Source organism: Ursus maritimus, unplaced genomic scaffold, assembly GCF_017311325.1.
Source record: "Ursus maritimus isolate PB19 unplaced genomic scaffold, ASM1731132v1 scaffold_1, whole genome shotgun sequence".
In the NCBI taxonomy this organism is placed as follows: Eukaryota; Metazoa; Chordata; class Mammalia; order Carnivora; family Ursidae; genus Ursus; species Ursus maritimus.
This window is the reverse complement of record NW_024423343.1, coordinates 14,270,117-14,291,987: the sequence shown is the minus strand read 5'-3', so window position 1 is coordinate 14,291,987 and position 21,871 is coordinate 14,270,117. Positions and strand designations below refer to the sequence as shown.

At 45.8% G+C, this 21,871-nt stretch overlaps 1 protein-coding gene and 1 long non-coding RNA gene across 2 annotated transcripts in view; both read right to left on the bottom strand.

The window, feature by feature from the left end:
- Window positions 1–21,871, bottom strand: part of SERPINE2 (serpin family E member 2) — a 61,614-nt gene that overhangs the window by 13,204 nt on the left and 26,539 nt on the right. Inside the window, exons 2-4 of the mRNA XM_040639827.1 lie at window positions 12,189–12,469; window positions 9,507–9,734; window positions 3,727–3,924 (exon numbers count right to left, since the gene is read on the bottom strand). Of these exons, the coding sequence (XP_040495761.1) occupies window positions 3,727–3,924; window positions 9,507–9,734; window positions 12,189–12,447 (685 nt within the window). The 5' untranslated portion in view covers window positions 12,448–12,469. The remainder of the gene's footprint in view (window positions 1–3,726; window positions 3,925–9,506; window positions 9,735–12,188; window positions 12,470–21,871) is intronic.
- On the bottom strand, window positions 1,556–2,965 carry LOC121104899. The gene is made up of 2 exons (XR_005837257.1): window positions 2,614–2,965; window positions 1,556–2,131 (listed from the first exon to the last, which is right to left on the bottom strand). It is a non-coding gene; the product is annotated as an uncharacterized LOC121104899 (long non-coding RNA).

Genomic DNA, 21,871 nt, shown 5'->3' with positions numbered 1-21,871 from the left:
TGCAAAGGGGGTCTATGGAGAGATGATGGGGAAGGAGGTGTGGTTGAAGCAACTGGGTGAGTGTAGGTGCCATCCGTTGAGCTAAGGAACATGGCGGGAGAACTAGATGGGTGAGGACAATAATATATTTCATCAGTGGAATTAAAACTTAATAGACAACCAAGTAGAGAGGTAATTCGGATAGGCTGGTAGGAGTTGGAAGCTCAGAGGAGAGTGGAAGCTGGAAATATACTATATATTCATATATCTATTTATATATACACACATATATACATATATGTTTGGAATTCTTAGCGGTCTTTTTCAAAATAAAGTCTTTGATGCCTAAACTCATAACCATAAAATCAAAAAAATTATAACAACTTTTGACTCAGCAATTCTTACCCAAGGAGAGTACCTTCATAAATTCCGACTCGGTTTCTAAAGATTTATGTATAAGAATGCTCACTGAAGTGTTTATTACAGGAAAAATGTAGTAATATGTATAATAATAATATCCATAGGATATTATAAAACATTTATGCCACGGAATATTATACAGCTGATAAAAGGATCAAGTAAATCCATATAAATTAAGTTTTCCACGATATACTATCTAATGTATAAAGCAGATTACAGAATAGATATTACAGTGTAGCCCTATGTATGCAAAAGTTTCATAGACATTTTCTATATCCATAGAAACGGTCTCAAACAATACACCTACCACTAAATAGCGGTTTTTATGCTGGGAAATGGGATTATAGGAGAACATTTACTTTCTGCTTCATTGCAATGTTTTATTTGTAAATTTTGCAATAAGCCATGAAATATACTTCTTCTAAAAAAAGAGATTTCAAAGGCTTTTTTTTTTTTTGAATAGAATTTCTATCCTCAAAGTGCTCCTACTTTGTGGGACATAATCAGAAGGGTTTTCCCCTCCTCTTTCATTTTCCACCCTCTCTTCTTAACGTTACTAAGTGAACCTTCTCAGAGATCTTGACGGCGTCTTGGTGGGGGGGTGGTCAGGAAGACAGATACATGGAATAGCACTGTTTCCACAGTGACTGAGGGGACGTGGTGAGGCCTAGGACACGTGCGACGGGGGCTGCAGGGGTCGTGTGAGTGGCCAGGGCGGCCTCTGAGCTCAGCGGCAACGGCCCATCTCTGAGCACTGGCTGGTCGTGCTGGCCAGACTGGCGACAGGCAGCACAGGGGTGACCAGCTAAGCGGTCTGTCATCATGAAAACAAGTATCTGCTGTGCTGTCTTCACAGATGCGACAAGACAAATCTGCCCTGTGTTATTTCGAGAAGCTGCTGTGCTGGCCCAGGAGGGAGACCAGGGAACGCAGGAGCCCCGTGTGCTCCATGGCATGACCCAGGAAGAGAGCGGGTTCCAATTCTCGGTGACTCAGTAAACCGTTGATAGGCACAGGGAGGAGGGCAAGAAGGACGGCGGCTGTCCACAGTGTTTACTGTGAGGGAACGAGAACAGGGGACAGAAGGGCTTTTCCTTCTGTTCTGAATTCAGTGCCTACCAGTACGGGTCCGATAGGAAGAGACAGGATCACTGGGTCACTGAAAAGGAGTTTAATGACGGGAGTACTTAGAAAGCATGGGTAGAGAACAGAGAAGCCATTCAGGATAGTACCTTAGGCTACAAACATTACCGAACGTAGGCTGGGAGGGGGGAGGAAAGCGGGTGACCCAGAGAGAAAGGGCTCTTGGCCACATCTGCTGACAGGAGTGGAGACCTTTCTTGAAGGGGTGCAGCAGCCCTGGTGACTGCAGGGAGGGCCTGGAAGTCAACGCCCCAAACCTTCTCCTCCCGCAGCCCTGTCACCTGCTAGGTCACCCCACAGCCAACTCAACGGAAGGCGAGGGAGCCCCGATGCAGCCTCCTGGGGCCTCAGAACAGGGTGGAAGAGGATGGAGAGGGGAGGGAGTGACTCAGGGAAGGGGGAGGAAGGTATCCAGCTTACTGTGGTTCTATACGGTTAGAATCTTTGACAATAAGAACGCATTTGTGCATTACCTTCTGTAACACACACGTACACTCTTAGACAAATCAGTTGTTAATGGCAAAGCTACCCGGATACGCAACTCCCTCTCTAGGAACATGCTATGTGATCCAGAAAACATGTTCCATTCCTGTAAAAACAAACATATTAATGTTTCATAGGAATGTCTACAGGATCCTTGCATTTTAATCTTTCACTGCTGACATTTATTTTTCAGCAACAGAAACATACGATCATTGAAGGCCCTTCACTTTTAGTTGTTTTATTAGAACAGAGAATTGTATAAGGATTGACCTAAAATAAAATGGCTTTGCTTCAGATGCGAGCTGGTGGCCCTGCTGGCGTTTCAATGAGGTCTTCCTGGCAACATAAGCGGGGAGGAGGGACTAGTTAACATCTGCTTTCTGCTCAGGTCATGATCCCCGGGTCCTGGGATCGAGTCCTGCATCGGGCTCCCTGCTCAGCGGGGAGCCTGCTTCTCCCTCTCTCTCTGCCTGTTTCTCTGCCTGCTTGTGCTCTCTCTCTCAATCTCTCTCTCTCAGATAAATAAATAAAATCTTTTAAAAAATAATAAAAAATAAAAGAACATTTGAGTGAATGATAAAATTTTACCTAGAAGCTTGATGAACGATAAGCAAGAAGGAAAGTGACTTTGCTGCATCGCTCGTCCGAGCCATTCCTTCATTTAGAGAATTACGCAGCTGGCCAAACACTGAGCAGCACTGGGTACTCCGAGACTGAACATGCAAGGGGAATATTCGGGGCCCGTGTGTTCAGGTCCAGATCGGAGATGCAAAGGCGAACTTACAGAGGAAAAAGATCAACTTGAATTGGAGGACAAATGCTTCAGTGAAACCAGGCTTAAAAAAGAATCACCAGATTTCATCTATCCGTGCTGTGGTAATGACGGCAGGGGTTGGTCATTGTTTTCTGGATCGTAAAATTGACACATGCTTGTTTTAGAAATTTGCAGATTCAAAGGAAGAAAAATAATGATTCGAAATACTACCACCGTTTGCAGTTTAGTGAACATCCTCCAAGACATGTCTCTACAGATGGAGGAATATATAGAAAGTATTTTATGTAAATGAGATGAATTAGCATCTGCTGTTCTAGAACTTGTTTTCTGAAATCAACCGTATATTGTATCATCTTTCTACTTATGTAAATCCAAATCTATTTATCACATATGTTCCGCTCTATGTATGTATCTGGCTTTTATTTATTTGCCAGGGTGAGATGATCTTCAGAGATTACGTTCCTTGGCGTGGGATCACTATAGGGCTCCTAGCAAGTCCCCCATCCCACAGCTCCTTTCCCCCACTGTGATCCGGGCGCCCACGTCCCCTAGCCACCGGAGCCACGACTGGGCTTTGTCAATCTTTGTAATTTTTGCAAATCTGGTAAGTGGAAAAGAAATCAAATTTTTACTTTTATTTTTAATTTGGTAAGGTAAGGTAGCTAATGAGGACTTGATAATGCTTTCATATGCTTAATGCCTGTTTATATTTCATCTTTTGTGAGCTGTCCTTTCTCTTTAAATTTTCAACCTAAAAGCTTATATGTTATATGTTAATACATAACCTTTGTAAAGAATACAAAACTTTACCCTGAACTTTAAAACAACCCTGCCCTCCTCTGCCCTGCCCTTTTTAAAAAATCCCAGTCAGATTTGCTCTTGGACTAAGTGAAGGGGCTGTCGGACGCGGTCACGCAGATACTTACCGCATCGGAACACGGAGAGCTGGGCTAGCATGGGCACTTGATAGGACTTCCCATCGGCTGCCACAAATGTACGTTTCTTTGTGTTCTCGGGTTGGAACCGTGATTTCCACAAACCCTTAAAATACACGGCATTGACGAGGACCAGTCTGGTGAGCGCACCGTCGATGAGACTGGGGGAGAGCAGGCTGTCGATCATACCTGGAAGGTCGCGGAACAAGCAAGGGAAAAACTCAGGACTGGCGGTCCCTTTGAGGGCAAGAGGCAGTGCTGGAGCATGAAGAGTGAAAAAAATCAAAGGAATTTTTAAAAGACTTTAAAAAGGAACTCTTTACAACACCCTTTTGGTACTTTCTCATTTTTTTTTTCTCGCTAAAAATGAAAGCTGCAAAATTAAAGCTAAAATCAGAGAATCTGAAAAGACTTCAGAGATTCTCTATTTGGGGGTTATCAGACTTTTCATCAAGAAATTCTTTTATAACTGGGGCACCTGGGTGGCACTGTTGATTAAGTGTCTGCCTTCGGCTCAGATCATGATCTCAGGGTCCTGGGATCGAGCCCCACATCGGGCTCCCTGCTCAGTGGGGAGTCTGCTATTCCCTTGCCCTCTGCCCCTCCCCCCCCACTTATGTGCATGCTCTAATTTTTTTAAAAAAGAAATCTTATAATTAATTCCCTATGAACTCCATGTTTTAGAAACTTTTAGTCATTTAAATAAGCTATACTTAATTAATGATGAATTTTCCTATCTTTGCTGATAACTGACCTGTGCGACTGCCAAGGAGGGTTTGCCCTCAGCACAAGACGTGCAGCTGCTGCCTCCGCCACTGCGTGGAGTTAACCCCAGTCAAAAGTGAAGCTCTTCGGCCTGTGCCATTTTATCAAGGATAACTGTTTAATTTCTCTGAAGGTTTTAGAAATGTCAGGCATTCGTTTGGAATCCCTGGTACCACAAAGCCTCCAGCTACTTAAAGAAGGGCTGGAATGGAAAATTAGTGTCTACATTTATGAGTTAAGGATCCAGCTAGGTGGTAATATCATAGATAAAAAGAAACGGGGTCTGTCCTAGAAGGCCTCCCGCTTTTGAAGGGAAATTCACTCCACAAAATGTCGAGGATGGTCCATCTTGCTTGTGTCATGAGTGAAGGATCAAACGACTGTGACAGTTTTAGAGCGTTCTTTGAGGCCACGAAGATCCTTGTCAAATGCCGTCTGTGCCTGAAGGTTTGGGTTTTCATTAAGGCTCCTTTTGCTCGGTCTTTGAAGATTCAGCTGTGTATGTGTTTATGAGGGATTACTAATACCCAGAGTGATTAAAATTTAGTTTACTAATTAGCTTAAAACTAAAAATTAGTTGACTGTAGCTTTTGGCCCCAGCATTAAAAAAAATGTAGTGCTGTAATATAAATGCAAGTTATAATTCTTTAAATGGTTAGAGTACAACCAATAGTTTCTGAAGAAGCAAGGATGGCTATTTCCGGTGAGAGAGCTTTAAGTCCTTTCAGATGATGTTCAAGAAGATTCGGACGTCCCATAAACAAATGTTTGTGTAAGTCGTGGTCAGGAGGCACATCCAGAGGTGGCCCAGACCCCAGGTCCTCAGTAAGAGCTTCACGCCTACTCCTTACCTACACAAGGGGGCACCGACGCCACCATAAGTCAGGATCTGAAGGAAAATCCCCAAGCTATAAATGGCCATCATTCTAGCAAGGGCAGCCTCTGTGCTGTGGGAGGAAGTTACAGCTCTGTGCTCCAGCCATAGCGAACTCCTCAGAGATGGCTCCGAACAGCGAACGTTGTATCTTGCCTTTTCTGGAAACATCACCCAGTCCAACCCCCAGGTGCCTTTCAGACATAGCTCTGCCCTGTACCTATAGTGAACCTCCTCAGACCCTCCTCCCAAACTCCCAGGAGTTTCCATAAAGCTCAACACTCAGCGCCAGCATTATACCTGTGGTATTTTGTTCTGGCCAAATTTAATGTGTCTGTCTCCCCCAGCTGGACCATAAACTGCACAAGAGCAAGGACCCTGTCATTCACTTTTTAAAAACCAAGCCTATCTCTGTGTTCAGCACACAGTCAGTGCTCATTAAGTGTCTATAAAGAAATCTTCCCAGACCCTTATTTGTTGTGGTAAATAAAGTCTCTGATTGACCTGGTTGGACTAAGATACAATAAGGCGGAATGAAGAAATAACAAGAAATGACAAAAAGGCAAGAAATGCATGGTTTAGAAGCAAGGAAGCACTTGGAGGACCTGCCATCAAGAACTGTGTGCAGTAAACACGTACCTGGCTAGACACCCAGCCAGCCACCCACCATCCATCCATCCACCCATCCACCCATCCATCCATCCACCCATCCAGCCACCCACCATCCATCCATCCATCCATCCACCCATCCATTCACCCACCCATCCACCCATCCATCCGTCCACCCATCCATTCGCCCACCCATCCACCCATCCATACACGCATCCATCCATCCGCCCACGCATCAATCCATCCATCCATCCACTCATCTATCCATCCAACCATCCATCCATCCATCCATCCATCCAGCCACCATCCATCCATCCATCCATCCATCTATCCACCCACCCATCACCCCATCATCCATTCTTGGATACCTACCTACCATGTGCCAAGTACTCTTCTAGGTAAGAAAATGAACATACGAAAAATGAAGCCCGCCCTCAGAAAGCTATGGAGAAGAGAGGGGGAGGTTGGCATAAATGACTCAGGAAAGCGTATGCAATAGTAATAAATACCTTGAAGCCGAAGTACTCAAAGATGGGAGGCCAAATAAGAGGGGGATCTGATCTGGTCAGTGGGGTCAGGGATGGGTTCCCTGAAGTATCACTTGACCTAATAGCTATAAAAACAGCTCCCGCTTGTTGAACATTTGTCAAGTGCTAAGCACGTTGCTAAATGCCTTATGCGTATTATTTACATTCCCATAGAAACCTTAACATTGTTTTAACTATTTTAGTAGACATCACTATCGTATCTCCATTTTACAGATGAGGACTCTGAGGCACAGGGAGGTTAAGTAATTTGCCCCAGGTTACACAGCTGGGAAGTGGCAGAAGTGAGATTCAAACTTAGCGCCTGTACTTTGAACTGTGATGCCATTCCTGTGAAAATGAATAGGCATTAGCAAGGGGAGGGGGAAGAAAAGCGTCTCCGCTAGCTGGGTAGCCGGCTGTGACGGGAGAAAGCCTGGTGAGTTGGAGGGACGGAGGAAGCTCGCATGGCGGGAGCGCAGAGTAGGTGAAAGAGAAGCTGAGCCTGGAGACGCAGGCAGGGCAGCCCTGGCTGGGCCATCACCCCGTCCCCCCGGAAAGAACCTTCGTGTCTGGCTCTGACCCTCTGCAGGGGGCACGAATGGTCATCTCCACGGGCTGGACTGGGCAGTCCTCCAAATGTGGACTGTTTGATCTCCAGGGTCCTTGTGGGCTTTGCCTGGTAGGTAAGTGCTTCTCAGTGGGGCAGATCACCCCAAGGGGGCAACATAGGAACTTGTGGGAGAGTTTTCAGTTGACTGGCAGGTGGCCAGAGACACTACTTGTCCTGCGATGTTCCAAACGGTCCCACACAGTGAAGAAGCGTCCCGCTCGCTGTGTAGCTTCCAAATGCCCCGCTGGATATTCACACTAGCGACAAACTGGCTTATCATCCTCTGAGCCCAGAACTTCACCCTTTTTTCCATGGAAACACAAAGTTATCTGTTTGGGGCATGTCCTAATGTACACTGAGTTTTTTACGTATGTGACTGCCATGCACAGACTGGCAGAGACTCTTCTTATTTTGTTGTGAAATTTACGAAGAATGTTGCACCGTTTTAGAAAAAACTGCTTCAGAAAAACTGGAAGGCAGCTTGTGGTTTTCATGGCACTGGTATGACATACCTGCCTCAGTCTGCTTTTGTAGTTGTCAGTTCACAATTATTCTAAGAGTATGACTGCTTTGTTACGTTCTCAGGTGTTGCTGGCACCCAAGGGTTTACCTACCGAACTACACACACAGGTGAGTTTTGGTTTTCCTTGTATTACAGTTCGGCATCCTACTAATTTTTTAAAAATTTTGTGTACTTGTGGGGCTCCTGGGTGGCTCAGTCAGTTAAATGTCTGCCTTCGGCTCAGGTCATGATCCCAGGGTCCTGAGATCGAGTCCTGCGTCGGGATCCCTGTTCAGTGGGGAGTCTGCTTGTCCCTCTGCCCCTCCCCCAACTTGTGTGTGCACGTGCTCTCTAATAAATATAATCTTTAAAAATTGAAAAAATTGTAAAAAAAGAATAAAAATTCTGTGTACTTGTGCATAGGTTACATGACCTGTGAATTTCATTTCAGGATGGTAGAGTAAACAAATAGTAAAAGTCTTTGTTTATAAAGAGGGAGTGGGTCTGTAGGGTTGAAAAACACGGCCGAGTCTTACCACACTCCCCCCCCCAGATACAGTAAGCAGCTGAGTCAGTGTGTGCCCAGGTAGTCTGCACACTGTCACGTGGCACACTGTTACCAGCACACTGGTAAAGAGGCTGGCAGGGGCACTGACATGCCACAGTCACCCAGCCATCCCGCTCCGAGTGCCAGTGACCCACTGTTCTTAGGCCTCTAAGCCCAGAAAGAACCACTAAACCCTTCACATTTGCAGGTCTCCTGATCGTTCTGGGGTTTTGGGAAGGGAGCCCGGATTGCGCTGTCCAGGACCCTGTGGAGAAGGAATGCCGTGGATTGACCAAAACCACTCTGGCTCTCCTCCACCCTCCCGGGCCCTCCTGGTCCATCCCTGCACTAGTCTGTCATATGCTCTCGGACATTCGCTTATACAAGTTGGTGGGGGCAGACTGGGGGAGCACTCATTTCAGTGCAGAATGCTAGTCCCTTCCCTCAGAGATTCGGATACAGGAGGCTGGGGTCCAGGGACCTGCATTCAAAACAAAAGCCCTGGGTAATTCTGATGCAGGCGCCCCCGGAACCGTGCTTGGAGAAACATGACACGAAACCAGTTTCCTCACATTCTGTCCCTGGGTCCCTTCTTATGACCCTAACTCTACCTCCTATGAAAAAACCTGCCCCAATCTCTATCTGCAGCCTTCACTTTTCTCTGTTGTTCTGAACCCATCTCTAGTCCAGAACATTTCCACCTAGACCTCCAGGTTACAAATTAATGGGTTTAAAACACCCATGTTAGACATTTCCTCAGTCTAATGAGAGCAGAAATGCAGGTAAACACGTAATCATGGCGCGGCGTGGAAAGTGCTGTAATAAAGGGGCATAGACAACGCACCATCGCGTGCTGATTGTAAGCCAAGAGGAGACACCTACTTCGTGGAGGGGACGACAGCAAGAGGGAAGGAAAGCAAGGAGAGAGATCAATCCCGAATCTCAAGCAGGCGGAGAGGGGCAGTCACAGATAGAAACGCAGGAAGGACTGAGCAACTGAACCTTCAGACCAGGCCGGGGCCTGCGGGCAAGGCCTCCGGGGAGGAGATGTAGCGAGGAAAGGGGAGAGTCAGTGGGGCCGAATTCCTCTCCCTGCCCAGGCCCCGGGGAGAAATGTCCCAAACAGCACAGTGAGTGGTGGCAGCAAGAAAAGGGAAGGACGGTAGACTGAGTCACAGAACCTGCTAAGAGAGCACAGAAAGACCAGCCAGCTGGGTCCAGGAGTTTCACAATGAAAGGGCCACGGGACCCGTTAGAACCTCAGAGGCCCCCTCATGCTTGCATTCACAAAGTGTAAGATCGTACAAAACAGTTCCCAGGGAACTGCGGCCACTCACCCCTGGTTTCGTTCTTTACCCACACATTGATGGAATCGCAGGCGGAGGCTGGATCCTCAAAGCTCACATTCTGGACTTCACACTGAAACACGTCTTTGTTCCGGGTGACAAAAGGCACCTCCATCTTGAGGCCGTTATTCACGAACACTGCATTGGCCACGGTGACGATGTCTTTATTCTTCTTGGAGCTGATGGCCTTGTTGATCTTCTTTAACACTTTCCCGACTCCTGGAGGAGAAATGGAAAGATGCAGCAATATTTCCGTGAGAATTCAGAAAAGCCGTTTTTAAAAAAATAGCTTTCTTAGGATGGCAAATAAGAGCAGTATAGACAAGAGAAGCCTGAGTAGCAAGAGACTACGTCTTGTGCTTCCTCAGTGGCCTTGTGTCAAGAAAGGAGGGGGTGGTGGTAAAATTAAGTAAAATTATTAATAGTTCTTAAAAATCAGCGGCGCTTTTAACACCAAAACAGCATATTCGAGGCATCTCAACACCTTCCCCACATAGACGTCCTCCTGGGAGGCTTTCTTGGTGCCAGGTCAACAGGAAGACTGGAGCTCTTCCTTACATAGTCACGGGGGAATAAATCCAAGGAATCTTCCTAATTCATTCTTTTTCTTTCTTAACCTTTAGTGCTCTTTCCTGCCAAAGATTAAACACTGCGATTTCTTTTTTTCTATTTTGGAAAAAAAATGAATAAAATAAGCATTAGAAAGACCATAAAAAATTGCCATGTGCCACCATCCAAGAGTGGTGTGACGTTTACCTGATCTCAAGCTCGAAAAGTACGGGGATTAATTTTATGGCAACATAAGCTTTATTTTACACGAGCCAGTCATACATGCTCCATTTGCTTTTAGAACATGGAAAAGAAGAAAATAAATTATAAGGATGAAATGTGTTTCTGTACTGAGCTCGAATTATAGATTCTCAGGTTACTCGCTTGGGGTCCTTTCAACATGACACTGTCGTAAAGCAGCCTGCAGGGTCACAGTGATGGTCTCCTGGAGAGCTGACCTGCCATGCGGCCCAGGGAGGTGACCCACTGGTCCTCTGTTTGGCCTCTCATGACTCCGCCTTTCGTGCTGTTCTGTGGGGCAGGCCCACTTTATTGGAAGGGAACAGCAGAGGCCAAGACCCAGCACCCGCCCCTTTTGGCCACACCGCCTCCTCCACACACCTCGGTCTCCTGCCGGGAAAAGACTGGTGTAGACCTTCCTCCCCTGCCCCAAACGTTCTGCCTCTGTCCGTGGTAAGAGCATCGCTATCCTGAGTTTTCAGAGGCGGAGCCCAAAGTCGGGCCTGAAAAACCACACGGGCTCCCCTGAAAGGGTCTGTCCTGTGACTGGAGCCCCATTCCACAACACGACAGCCAGTGATTCGGGAGAAAGCAAGGGTGGGGGAAGGAAGCCACCCACAGGCAACACGGTCCAAACTTCAGAAATATTGCTTCCAATGAATGTGGCTCAGTGCGAAACCAGAAGTCCAGTCACTGCCTTGGGACTGTACTGGCCGCCAGGGTCTGGGTGGCACTGTGAAGGCTATAAATCCTAGCAGACATTCGCTGGAAAGCTATAAATCACCAAGACTGTCCGAGCGTCCAAGCAAGGGGCAGAACGGTGTGTTCCAAGTACTGAGTCCTTCCACGCCTCTGACAGGTGCTCCAGCTGCAGACTCACGCGAAACTGAAGGCCGTGTAAACAGAGCGGGGCGTTCAGGCACTTGGGGCGGGCAGCTCGGGAGGCGGCACTGAACACGGCCACCGAGGGGCATGGAGCGAGGCACGGAGTCCTCGAAACCCCGCCCACCCTTCTCGCCTTCCTCTCCCAGCCGAAGGCATCAATGCTGTTAAGTCAAGATTCCTAGAACTTCATGAGGCTAACAGGAGGGGAAGAACATGAAAAGGGCAACTCCCGCATTTTCCAATAAAGCAGCGAACACTAGGATGTGCAGAGTGACTCGCTCAGGGCCACGGTGCCCAGTGGCCCCAGAGGACAGCTGCGGGGTCCGTTCTGCTCCCTCACACGTGGCCCTTGTGCAGGTGGAAAGTGGACTTGGGGCCGAAACCTGAGCTGGAGCCACCAGTGCTAGGAGGCAGAGACTCTTAAGTGGACGCAGATAATTCAAAACAACAATTCAAACTTTTTCCCCTGGGCCTGACTTCAAAAAAAAAAAAAGTTTTTTTAGCTTTTTATTTTGAAATAATGATAGAGTCATGGGAAGTTGCAAAACAACATACAGGGTGGTCCCCTGTGCCTTTTACTCAGTTTCCCCCAGAGGTAACACCTTGAAGGACCACAGCACAGCATCGCGACCTAGAGATCGCCTCTGGTAGGGCTCACAGAGCCCATGCACACTGTGTGTGTGTGTGTGTGTGTGTGTGTGTGTGTGTGTGTGTGTGTCTCTGCACTCTTCTCACCACATGGATTCATGCGGTCACCAACAGTAAAGACACAGGACGGAGGCGCCCCCCCACCCACCCACCCAGCTCCCCTCTTCCCCAGCTCACAAGCTTTAAAAGTACGTTCACTACCATGATGCACCACGGAGGTGAGGCAGACAGGAAGCTTTCTTTTTAGAAATAAGTAAACGGGGGTGCGGCAAGATCACGGGACTGACCCCAAACCCTCCGGATGCAGGACTCGCTCAAGGCCCCACCGGCCAGAGCCCACAGGGCACGCACCATTCACGCTGTATCTCATCGCCGTGGTGAGCTGCTTCTTGGTCCTGCCGTCGGCTCCCAGCTGAAGCATCCCCAGCGCAGACGCGATCCCGTGGGGGGACACGACCACGTTGTCATAAGGCCGGGATCTGACGATCTGATTGAAAACCTGGATTCCTGTGTTGGAGCCTAGTTCCTCCAGAGACAGGGGGTTGAACTGGGAGCACACGCAGGGCAACGTCACTGTGGCCACAAGGAAGAAGGGAAAAGGCCAATTCATGGTTCCTTTCGGCAAGGATGACCTGAAAAATCAGATTAAAAAAATACGTGAATTCTTAAATGAACACCTTTGGGGGGGGACTACTTTATATTCAACTGGGTATGATTCACCGTACTCAGTACAATTGAGTGCTTTGTTAATTTATTTAAAATAGAATAGTGTAGATTAAATCGGCTTTTGCCGTATTTTGTTAGGGGGCTGGGGAGGGAGAGGAAGGCAGCCTCCCCCCGGTAGGCTCCCAACTACATGCCAGATGCCATTCAATCTTACAACTACCCTTCATCCGATCGAAGCAGTATTTACTGAGAACTACTGGGTGCCAGACCCTTTTCGAAGCGCTGGGCATACAACTATAAATAGATGGGCAAGACCCCGGCCTTCCTGGAGGTTACATTGTGGAGGGGAGACGTAAATCAGCCAGTAAGCAGAGGGATCCCTCAGAGAGGGATCAGGGCCATGACGATAAAACACTGTGCCTGCAAATAAAGGACGAGGTGGGGGCAACATGAGGTACAGCAGGTCAGGGAGGGCACCTCTGCTGTGGGAACACGCATGATGACTCCTGAATGAGAAAGAAGCCCCTGTGCGCCCCCTACCCCTGCATCTGCCCCCAGCACGTGGCCACCGAGGAGGGAGTTGGGGGAGGATGTGAAGAGGAGGAAGGGCCCAGATCCCTAAGGCCCAGAGACCCCAGTATGTGTGGCTCCTGGATTTCCTTCTAAGGGTCACAAGAAACCACAGGAGGGTTTTAAAAAAAGGCAGTGAGTCCCTCGGGTTGCTAGGATTACCTTATAACCCTGTGTCCTCATTTTTTTTTTTTTTACCATGAACATGTTACTTTCTTTCTTTTTTTTTTTTTTTAAAGATTTTATTTATTTATTCGACAGAGATAGAGACAGCCAGCGAGAGAGGGAACACAAGCAGGGGGAGTGGGAGAGGAAGAAGCAGGCTCACAGCGGAGGAGCCTGATGTGGGGCTCGATCCCAGAACGCCGGGATCACGCCCTGAGCCGAAGGCAGACGCTTAACCGCTGTGCCACCCAGGCGCCCCACATGTTACTTTCTTAATTTAGGGATTGTTAATTAAAATAAACTTAAGTGATACCCTTAAATCTACAATAGGGCAGAACAATTGGCTAATTTGTCAATTGTGAGAATGGCGTTGTTTACACAGATATTCTCAATTACAGTGATTTGTCTGAAATACGCTTTCTTCCTTGATTACCACTTAGTGAGCTTCCTTTGGCTGTGACAAGTAAGAGGTAGGAAATTTACATGTATTTATGGAAAAGCAAATACTTCCATTAAATAAGAACTTAAAAGAGGCAGTCGGCAAAACAAAAGCAGAATTCATGATGTGGCTAATTTGGCTCCTCCCTTGGAGACCCAAACTTCCGCGAAGCACAAGTTTCCAGAGGAGCCAATGTGTCCTCCTGGCACGTGCATTTACATACGGGAGACTGGGAATGTCAGCAAAGAATAAGAAAGAGGGGAGCCTTTTAGGAAACGGGGGACCCGGAGTGCAGGGAGAGAAGGCTCTGTGCTCCAGACAAATTGACATCGGGAGTGTTAGGCAAAACTGGCATTTGGGGTTTCCTTGTCTTCCTTTCTATGCATCTTTTCTGCTTCCCACTCCAGGTCACTGTAGATGTTCAATAAATACATGTGGGATTAAACCTGACGGCTTATATATTTTGTTTTTTTAATTATTTTTTACTGCATCAAAATAATGTTTATTGAGCGTGACTGAGAAAGTGATTATGCTCAGTCCTGAGCCTCACAGTGAGCCCCCAACATTTTCCGAAGAGAGTGAAATTCACTGGGTGCAGAGTTCCCCACCTGCAACCCCCAACCCAGGGCCACAAGGCAAAGCACTAAGACCGTCATTCAAGGTGATGTTGCAATTTTCTCATATGTTGTGAAACATTTTTAAAAATTTAGAACACACAGAGCTTCTTCAGGGCTTAATTGTAAAATAATTGTGTTAAGACAGCCTGTCTAAATTCAAAACATGCACGCTCCTACTTGGGGCTTTCCTATGGCCAGCGTGGCCTATTTTGACTTTGGCACCTAGGGCTGGCTCTAATACCATGACAATGCCCTGAGTTTCTTTCAGCCTGTTGGACGTTGGAGAGCTTCCAAATGCTGACTATGGAGGCTTTACTCATTTCATCTCAAAATTAGACACTGTGTCCTCCTAGCCTCCCTCCCTCCCTCCCTTCTTTCTGGAAATAAATCTCCTCTTCAAAACTTAATATGTCACAAAGCCATTACAAGCATAAAACAATCCGCACAATCTTTGTTACAAATGGTCTAGTCCGGTCACTAGTGCCAACTTCATCAATGTGAATTGTTGACTCTGGCATTATAGTCCATTCCGACATTACCTCCTGCATGCCTACTCTTTCCTCCCCAAGCCTCCCAAAGAAATCCTCCTGGATTAGCAACTATTCGAATAAAATATTTGAATCTGCACACTCAGAAAGGACATCAAATTGGTTTTGCCTCTGATAGCAATAGAGTGGCTTCGCCCATATGCTATAGATTTATGTAGACGACTATAAAACAGGTAGAAGGGATCAGCAAGAGAAAAATTTAATAGCTCCAATGTCTCAGAGTCAGCAAAGATAGTCTCCCAAATAAATAGCCATCTTATTTAGCAGAATTTTGCTTGGTTATGACTTTTTGCTAAAAGAACAGTTTCATTATGAAGTGGGGGAAGGCTGCCATGGGTGTTTTTCTTGGTTTCTTGGATTTGGGAAGTTTTTGAGAGAGGTCTATGGGCAGTTTCATAACAGTGTACCGGGACAGTGTCGGAGCTGTGCAGAACTTGGAATCGGAGCTATTTTTGATGGATGTTCTGGGCATAACTTCTTGGCCTCAGTTTCCTCGGCTAAACGCCGCCTCGTTTCAGCTCACCTGGCTTATGTACAGGTCTGAGACTAAGCTTTCACTCGTCTCCACAGTTCAGTAGCCAGGAGAATGGGCGCTGATCCATGAGTTACTTGGGCTTATAAAATTCTTTTTTTTTTTTTTTTAGATTTTATTTATTTATTCGACAGAGAGAGAGACAGCCAGCGAGAGAGGGAACACAAGCAGGGGGAGTGGGAGAGGAAGAAGCAGGCTCACAGCGGAGGAGCCTGATGTGGGGCTTGATCCCACAATGCCGGGATCACGCCCTGAGCCGAAGGCAGACGCTCAACCACTGTGCCACCCAGGCGCCCCTGGGCTTATAAAATTCTTAACTGATACATAGTCACATCCAAATAGACAATCTTTTACATGAAGTCGCTGCTGGAGTTAATCAAGCTCTAAAATGCTTACTCTCTACAACAAGCAGATTCTCATTATGGGAAGAACAGTGTAGCCTCCTGTTTATTTTTAGGAGAAATTACACTTGAAACTTTCAAGTAAGAGAGAAGGAATAAAGCTGCTGCCCAAATGTATTGCAGAGTATCAGTATGGAAGATCATAAATCTGTTTAAATGTTTCCACTTCCTGAATAATCTTTTCATAACAGTAAAACACATACACACACACACACCCCCAAGAGTGCGGTTTGGGCGATCACTGTAGGGAGATCATAAACCTATAAATAAAGCCATCAACACAGGCGTCACCTTTCAAATGTGGGATTCTCTTCCCCACGTACTTCTAGTGTCTCATACTCCAAACCTCCCCTTTCCAGTGTGGGGGATGTCTGGGCAGTAACTGGGTACTGCTCTGAGCTTCAAGTGAGATTTGGTGTAGTAAATAACAGAGTCGGTGGTTTTACAAACGCCAGGTTCAGAGCATGTCCTTACATTTAGCAACGTCTCCCTTCCCAGCAGCAGACATTAGAGAAACACGCCCTCCACAGACTCTGTCCCTTCAACCATCACGTCCGCACCGGCGATGCTCAGAGATGCGGCTCAAATCCTCAAACCCTCTGCTGAATTTCAGTGTCATACTTTCATCTATTTGCTGTCTATGTTCACCTGACTGTTCAGAACATTATATTGGCCTGAAAAAAATCCTCCATAGGTGGAGGGCCACCTGTCAACTTTCCTTTTAAAGGGTCTAGGCCTGGGTCTTGCCTGGTACTCATGTCTTTGCTTCTCTCCCTTACTCTCCACCTGGGGACAGTCAGTGCTCCCCCAACTCCACCCGTGGCCTGTGGGAGGCTTCCCAAGATTGTCCCAAGTGGGTCTATTTACTCCCTTCTCTGAATTTCCACAGTATTTCCTATCTGTACCTTTCATCTTGATTTTCAAGTGTGTTTCTCCCTCCCAACTAGATTGGAAGCTCAAGAAAGCAGGGGCATGGGACTTTAGAACCCCAGTGGCCATGGGGTCTTACTTAGGGCCTTATCATTGGTAGTCACTGAATCAGAGGTTGATTCATGGGACTAACCCAGATATTTAAGTGTTTGGTTTGGAATAAAAGGCACTCTAAAAATATTTTCAGCAACTACACGTTGGAAGATGTCACATACCATCTAGATTTAGAGTTATTCTCAGGAAAAATGAAAATAAATGGGGCCCTGGTAACACTGGGCCCTCATTCCCAGGGCAGACATCTTGCACAGCAACCACTGCGAGGGGCTGGGCGCGAGGTCCCTCTGCTCCCGGCTGCCTTGTCCACCGCTTGCCACCACTCACATCACCTCTCCAGGCTGTGAAAGCTTATGGCCAGACCCCTGCACTGAATGAGTGTTAACTGATTCAACAATGGCAGATTAATCCAGCCGGTCACAAAAGATGATGCTTATTCTCAACCTAATAGTCTTTTTACAAAGTAAAATGTATTTTACATATAATACACGAGCAAAACATATATAAAATGGTATCTGTCAGCTCAAATGATAAATAGTAGGGTATCTGTCAGCTCTATTTAGTATAACAAATAAGACGTACGTAAACAGTTTTGAGGGGAAACACTGGAAGACTCTTCTGGCTCCAACTCTTAGCCAGATGATTTCCATCTGTTTTAGAAGGACCCAGGAGTGTCTAATAAATGGCAAGTATTCCATCCCTTCTCATTCTCTGAAATAGGTTTCAAGTGATATCTTTTATAAAATTTATCAAAATCTTCATGTCATGAAAGATTTTAAACATAGAAAAACAACGTAAATCCCCAGTACCCAACATTCACATAAAATAATGATCAACTCATGGCTTATTTTATTTCTTCTAAAATCAACAATGGTCTTGAAGCAAATTCTAGACATCATATAATTCAAAATATCTTCAACATATATTCTATACCTAAGGAATATATATACACACACACACACACAAACACACACACAAACACACATACATACACAGTAACATCATCCCAGTCAAAAATTAGTAACTCTTTACAATATTAATATCTAGCCAGTGTCCAAAATAATAGTTTATTTGAATCAGGATCTGAATAAGCTCCACACATTGCAACTGGTTGAGAGGTCTCCTGCCTTTTAAAAAGTCTTACCCCAGTTGCTTTATTTTTAACTTTTTCCTCTGAACTCTTTTGTTGAAGAAACCAGGTTATTTGTCTTGTAGAGTTCCCCACAGTCTAGATTTTGCTCACTGCATTCACGTGATGCAGCTTAACAAGTTCCTCTGTCTTCTGCACTTCCCTAAGTTCGTAGTTCAACCTAGAGCAGGGGTCTGCAAACTCCGGGGTTTGGGCTGTGATTGCACTGAGCTCCGACAGTGAGTCGAAAAGAGTTGCCCAGTTGCAACAGAGACTGTATGGCCAGTAAAGCCAGAGACATCTACTACCTGGCCCTTTACAGAAGGTTTGCCTCCTCTCCTCTAGAGGCCGATCACATTCAAACTTCTTTTTCTGCAAACATGTTTCACAGAGGTGTTGTAGCGGGTGCTGGAAGCAGGAGAAAGTGGCCATGTGTCTCTTTTTTGTGATGTTAGAAGCCGCCCCTGATCACTGCCCAAGTGCATTTATTAGCGTTGCCAAATGATGCTGTTGTGGTTCTAACTGTATTAGCTGGAACACTTCAATAAAAAGACGCTTTCCATAACCAACCGATTCCGTTATCCTGAGGTTCAGCTTGTAGTGCGAGGGCAGGATGAATGCGTGATTCATTTCTCAGATTGCTCTTAAAATGATGAATTGGTTACCCTGCATCTCAGAGTGATCAGAGGGGTTTTTTCCTGTCTGTTTGCTTAGTGTAATTATGAACCCATGTTTTTCAAGATATTTTAAGGGTCCTGATCCACTGAAATTTTGTTATTTTTTCTGATGCTCAACATGAGTGTCTTCAGGCGGCGCTCTCCTATAACCTCAGAGTCTCAAATGCTTCCTTGTTTTCTGCTTTGACAAGATATTTCAGGCTCATTCTGCACCCTTCCTGCCCTAGGTAGAATCAGCCACTTCCGTAAGGAGCTCTGGTTCCTCTCAGTGGCAGACAGTATTTAGAGACAACCTGAGTATTCTCACCAAATAAACTCCACATTAACCGTGGGAATCCGGGAAATGTGGAAAATCTAACATCCACTGATAGCACACTCTGGACTAGAGACAAACGTTAAAAGTTCAAATTATGAAAGAGAGACTGCTTACCTGGCCACAGATGCGGAAAAGATGGGGGAGGGAGCGGGGCATTCAAAGCTGGGCTGGGATAATCAAAATGGAATATTTCTCAGGTGAAGGCCGTTAGTCTCCTGGATCAAACCCATCCTGATGGCTTGTGGGAACCAAACAATGAGGTGCCTGGACTGAACAGCTGGCATCCAACATGACAAGGAGAGTCCCCGGTTTATCTCAGGTGGGAAGGGGCGACAACCAGCCCCTCGCCTCAACAAAAGCTGACCCTTTCTCTTGGACGGGGAAAATGCAGATATCCCTCTGGTCTCTGTTTGTAGGCTCCTGATTCTTAGAACCCAAGGCCCCGTTGTTCTGCCTTTGGACCAACCACTTCTTCTACAGGGACTACAGGAGGCAGAGGAAAACTGCACACCGGGTTATATGGAACCATGACATCTTCTGCCAGTTTTTCCCAGAGAAACAAATGTGAAGGAAAATTGCTGGGCTGACAAAGAGAGCCGTCCAAGGAGCCTTAGGTGGGATTGTGCCTCCCAGCCGTCGGGCCCAAATACTGCCTGCCCTCACAGGTCTAACTCTTAAGGGTCTTTGGCAAGAGGCCTTCTAGAGACTTCAGGAGTTGATCCATGGTGATTAAGGCTGGATCTGCAAAGTCATAGTGGTTGTTATGCATGAATAATTGACGTTAAGCCTCAAATAGGGTCCTATACACGTAAGAGGACGACCCTGGTCTCTCAGACTTTTGCTAATGTTACTGAAATGGATTCCTTCGAAACCTGTCCTCATTTTCCTAGTATCTACCACGTTCTCTTACGATAGATGAACGAGCAACACTCAAGTGTGTCTTCATACCCTTGGGAAGTGTGCAGAGTGTTAGCAGAATGAGTCAGCATCTTTACAACTTAAGAAACTGGAAATGCCAACTGATCACAGTGACAGCAGCCTGGTGGTTCTAAAATGTTCTTTCACGTTACTGAGAGACGCTCAGAGACCGCTGAGGATTTTTTTCATAAATTTTTATCAGACTTCAAAGTGCATGACTGATCTATGACAGTAATGAATTTAGCCAAAAGGAGCCTTAAAAGAGTCAGGAACGAAATTTCCAGCCGCTGAAATATATGGCAACAACGTTTAAATGGTTCCTACGAAAAGACACATTTTGTTAAGTACTCTCTGACATTCAAGTGCTTTCATCTACAGATCATTTGCTCTGAAATGTCTTTCGGGGCAAAGGGGAAGGCTAGGAGGAAGAAGGCAATTGGGGCTTTGTTAGTTGTCTACCTTTTAAAGAATACAAAATTATGGGACATTTATTCTATTTTCCTCTAAGTGTCAGGGGAAATTCATCTAAGGTTCAAATTCCAATTTTACCATCCACTAACCAAGACATCTAAGGCAAGTCACAATCTTTACTAGCTTTCCCCTCTGTGCTATATCAGAAATCAAATTCCAATACTGGGCCTGGGACTTCTATAAGCCCGCACAGAAAGACAGACAGCAACTAGCGTAGTATCCACCTCAGAGTGGTAGCCAATGGATGTTCGTTCCCTTCCCCTTGTCTTCCTCAATGCTCAAGACTTGAAATAGTCTGATTTTTATTTCAATAGCTATTTGAAAAGTCTCAACAGTCAAGCTAAGAAAATGGGCCAAACATGATACTTCTAGCTTGATACAGCCCTGTCTGTGTCTTTATAACATATGTTAAGACAGAGCAAGATACTTGAGTGTGTTTCTGTGTCTCTATAAGAGAATGGGGGGTTCCGTTACGATGGGAGTAGAGGTGGGTATGTTCCAAAACACGTTTACTTGTTCTGAGATGTGTTTTTCTGTCTCTCGTCTTAGGTCGCTAAATCTGATTTATTTATGGTATCAAGTCCATAGACTTTCTTATTAACAGATGTTAAGATGCAACAGTTCAAATGGACGGTTTGCTAACTGACAGCCAAGAGATGACCTAAGATGTTACAGTGCTATTGACTGCGTTCTCAGTGGTTCTCAATCTTTAAAACAAGGTAGCACCTCGTTTAGACGTAAGTAATACAGATACTTCCCAACTAACTATGCTTTAAAAAAGTACTTGTGAAACTACAGGATAAAAACCACTAGGAATTCATCAACAGTTCAATAAAATGCAAAACCTTTTTATCTATAACAGCATCTGGATACATTTCTGAAAGTTATATTTTGAAGTATTATTTATTTAGTCTCTACTCAAAGGTGGACTACAAACACGACTTTTCTGACCCCTTAGAATAACTCTGATGTCTATAGGTCCTCAATTCACGCATGAGAAATCAATGCTGTCTAGGTTGTTGCTAGTAAAAAAAAATGACCAGTAGGTGTTAGAAGTGTAAATTGATAAAACAAAACAACTTTCTGAAAGGCAATTTGGGGTATGCAAAACCCTAAAAATATACGTACCTATCAGAACAGTAACAGCCTTTCTGTTAATCAACCCTAAGGTAATAAGCAAATAGACTTGGGCCTAAAAATGTTCACTGTACAGTCTAAGAGCAGAATCATTGCAATATTCTTTGCAATAAATAATTGGAGTAACAATGATCACTGCAACCTAAATTTTCAATGACGGGGACACCGTGGGTGACATTTACCAGCTCTGTGTGCTTTGTTGCTAATATTTGCACCTGTTACCTTCGGAGGATTGCTTCTGGGAGTTGGAGCTCATTTTCTTAGTGGGCCTTAAGTGGCTGGGAGTTGACATACAGCATTCCTTTGCCCCCCTGGAGGCCAACAGCCACTAACTACTGGTCTAGGAGTAGGAAAGCTTAGCTCCTTTGCCTCCAGGTGGCAGAGACCACCTGAAGGAGGAGTTGACTCTCCGGAGCTCCCCATGGGATCGGGCTGTGGAACACCACTGCTATCACTCCCTAACC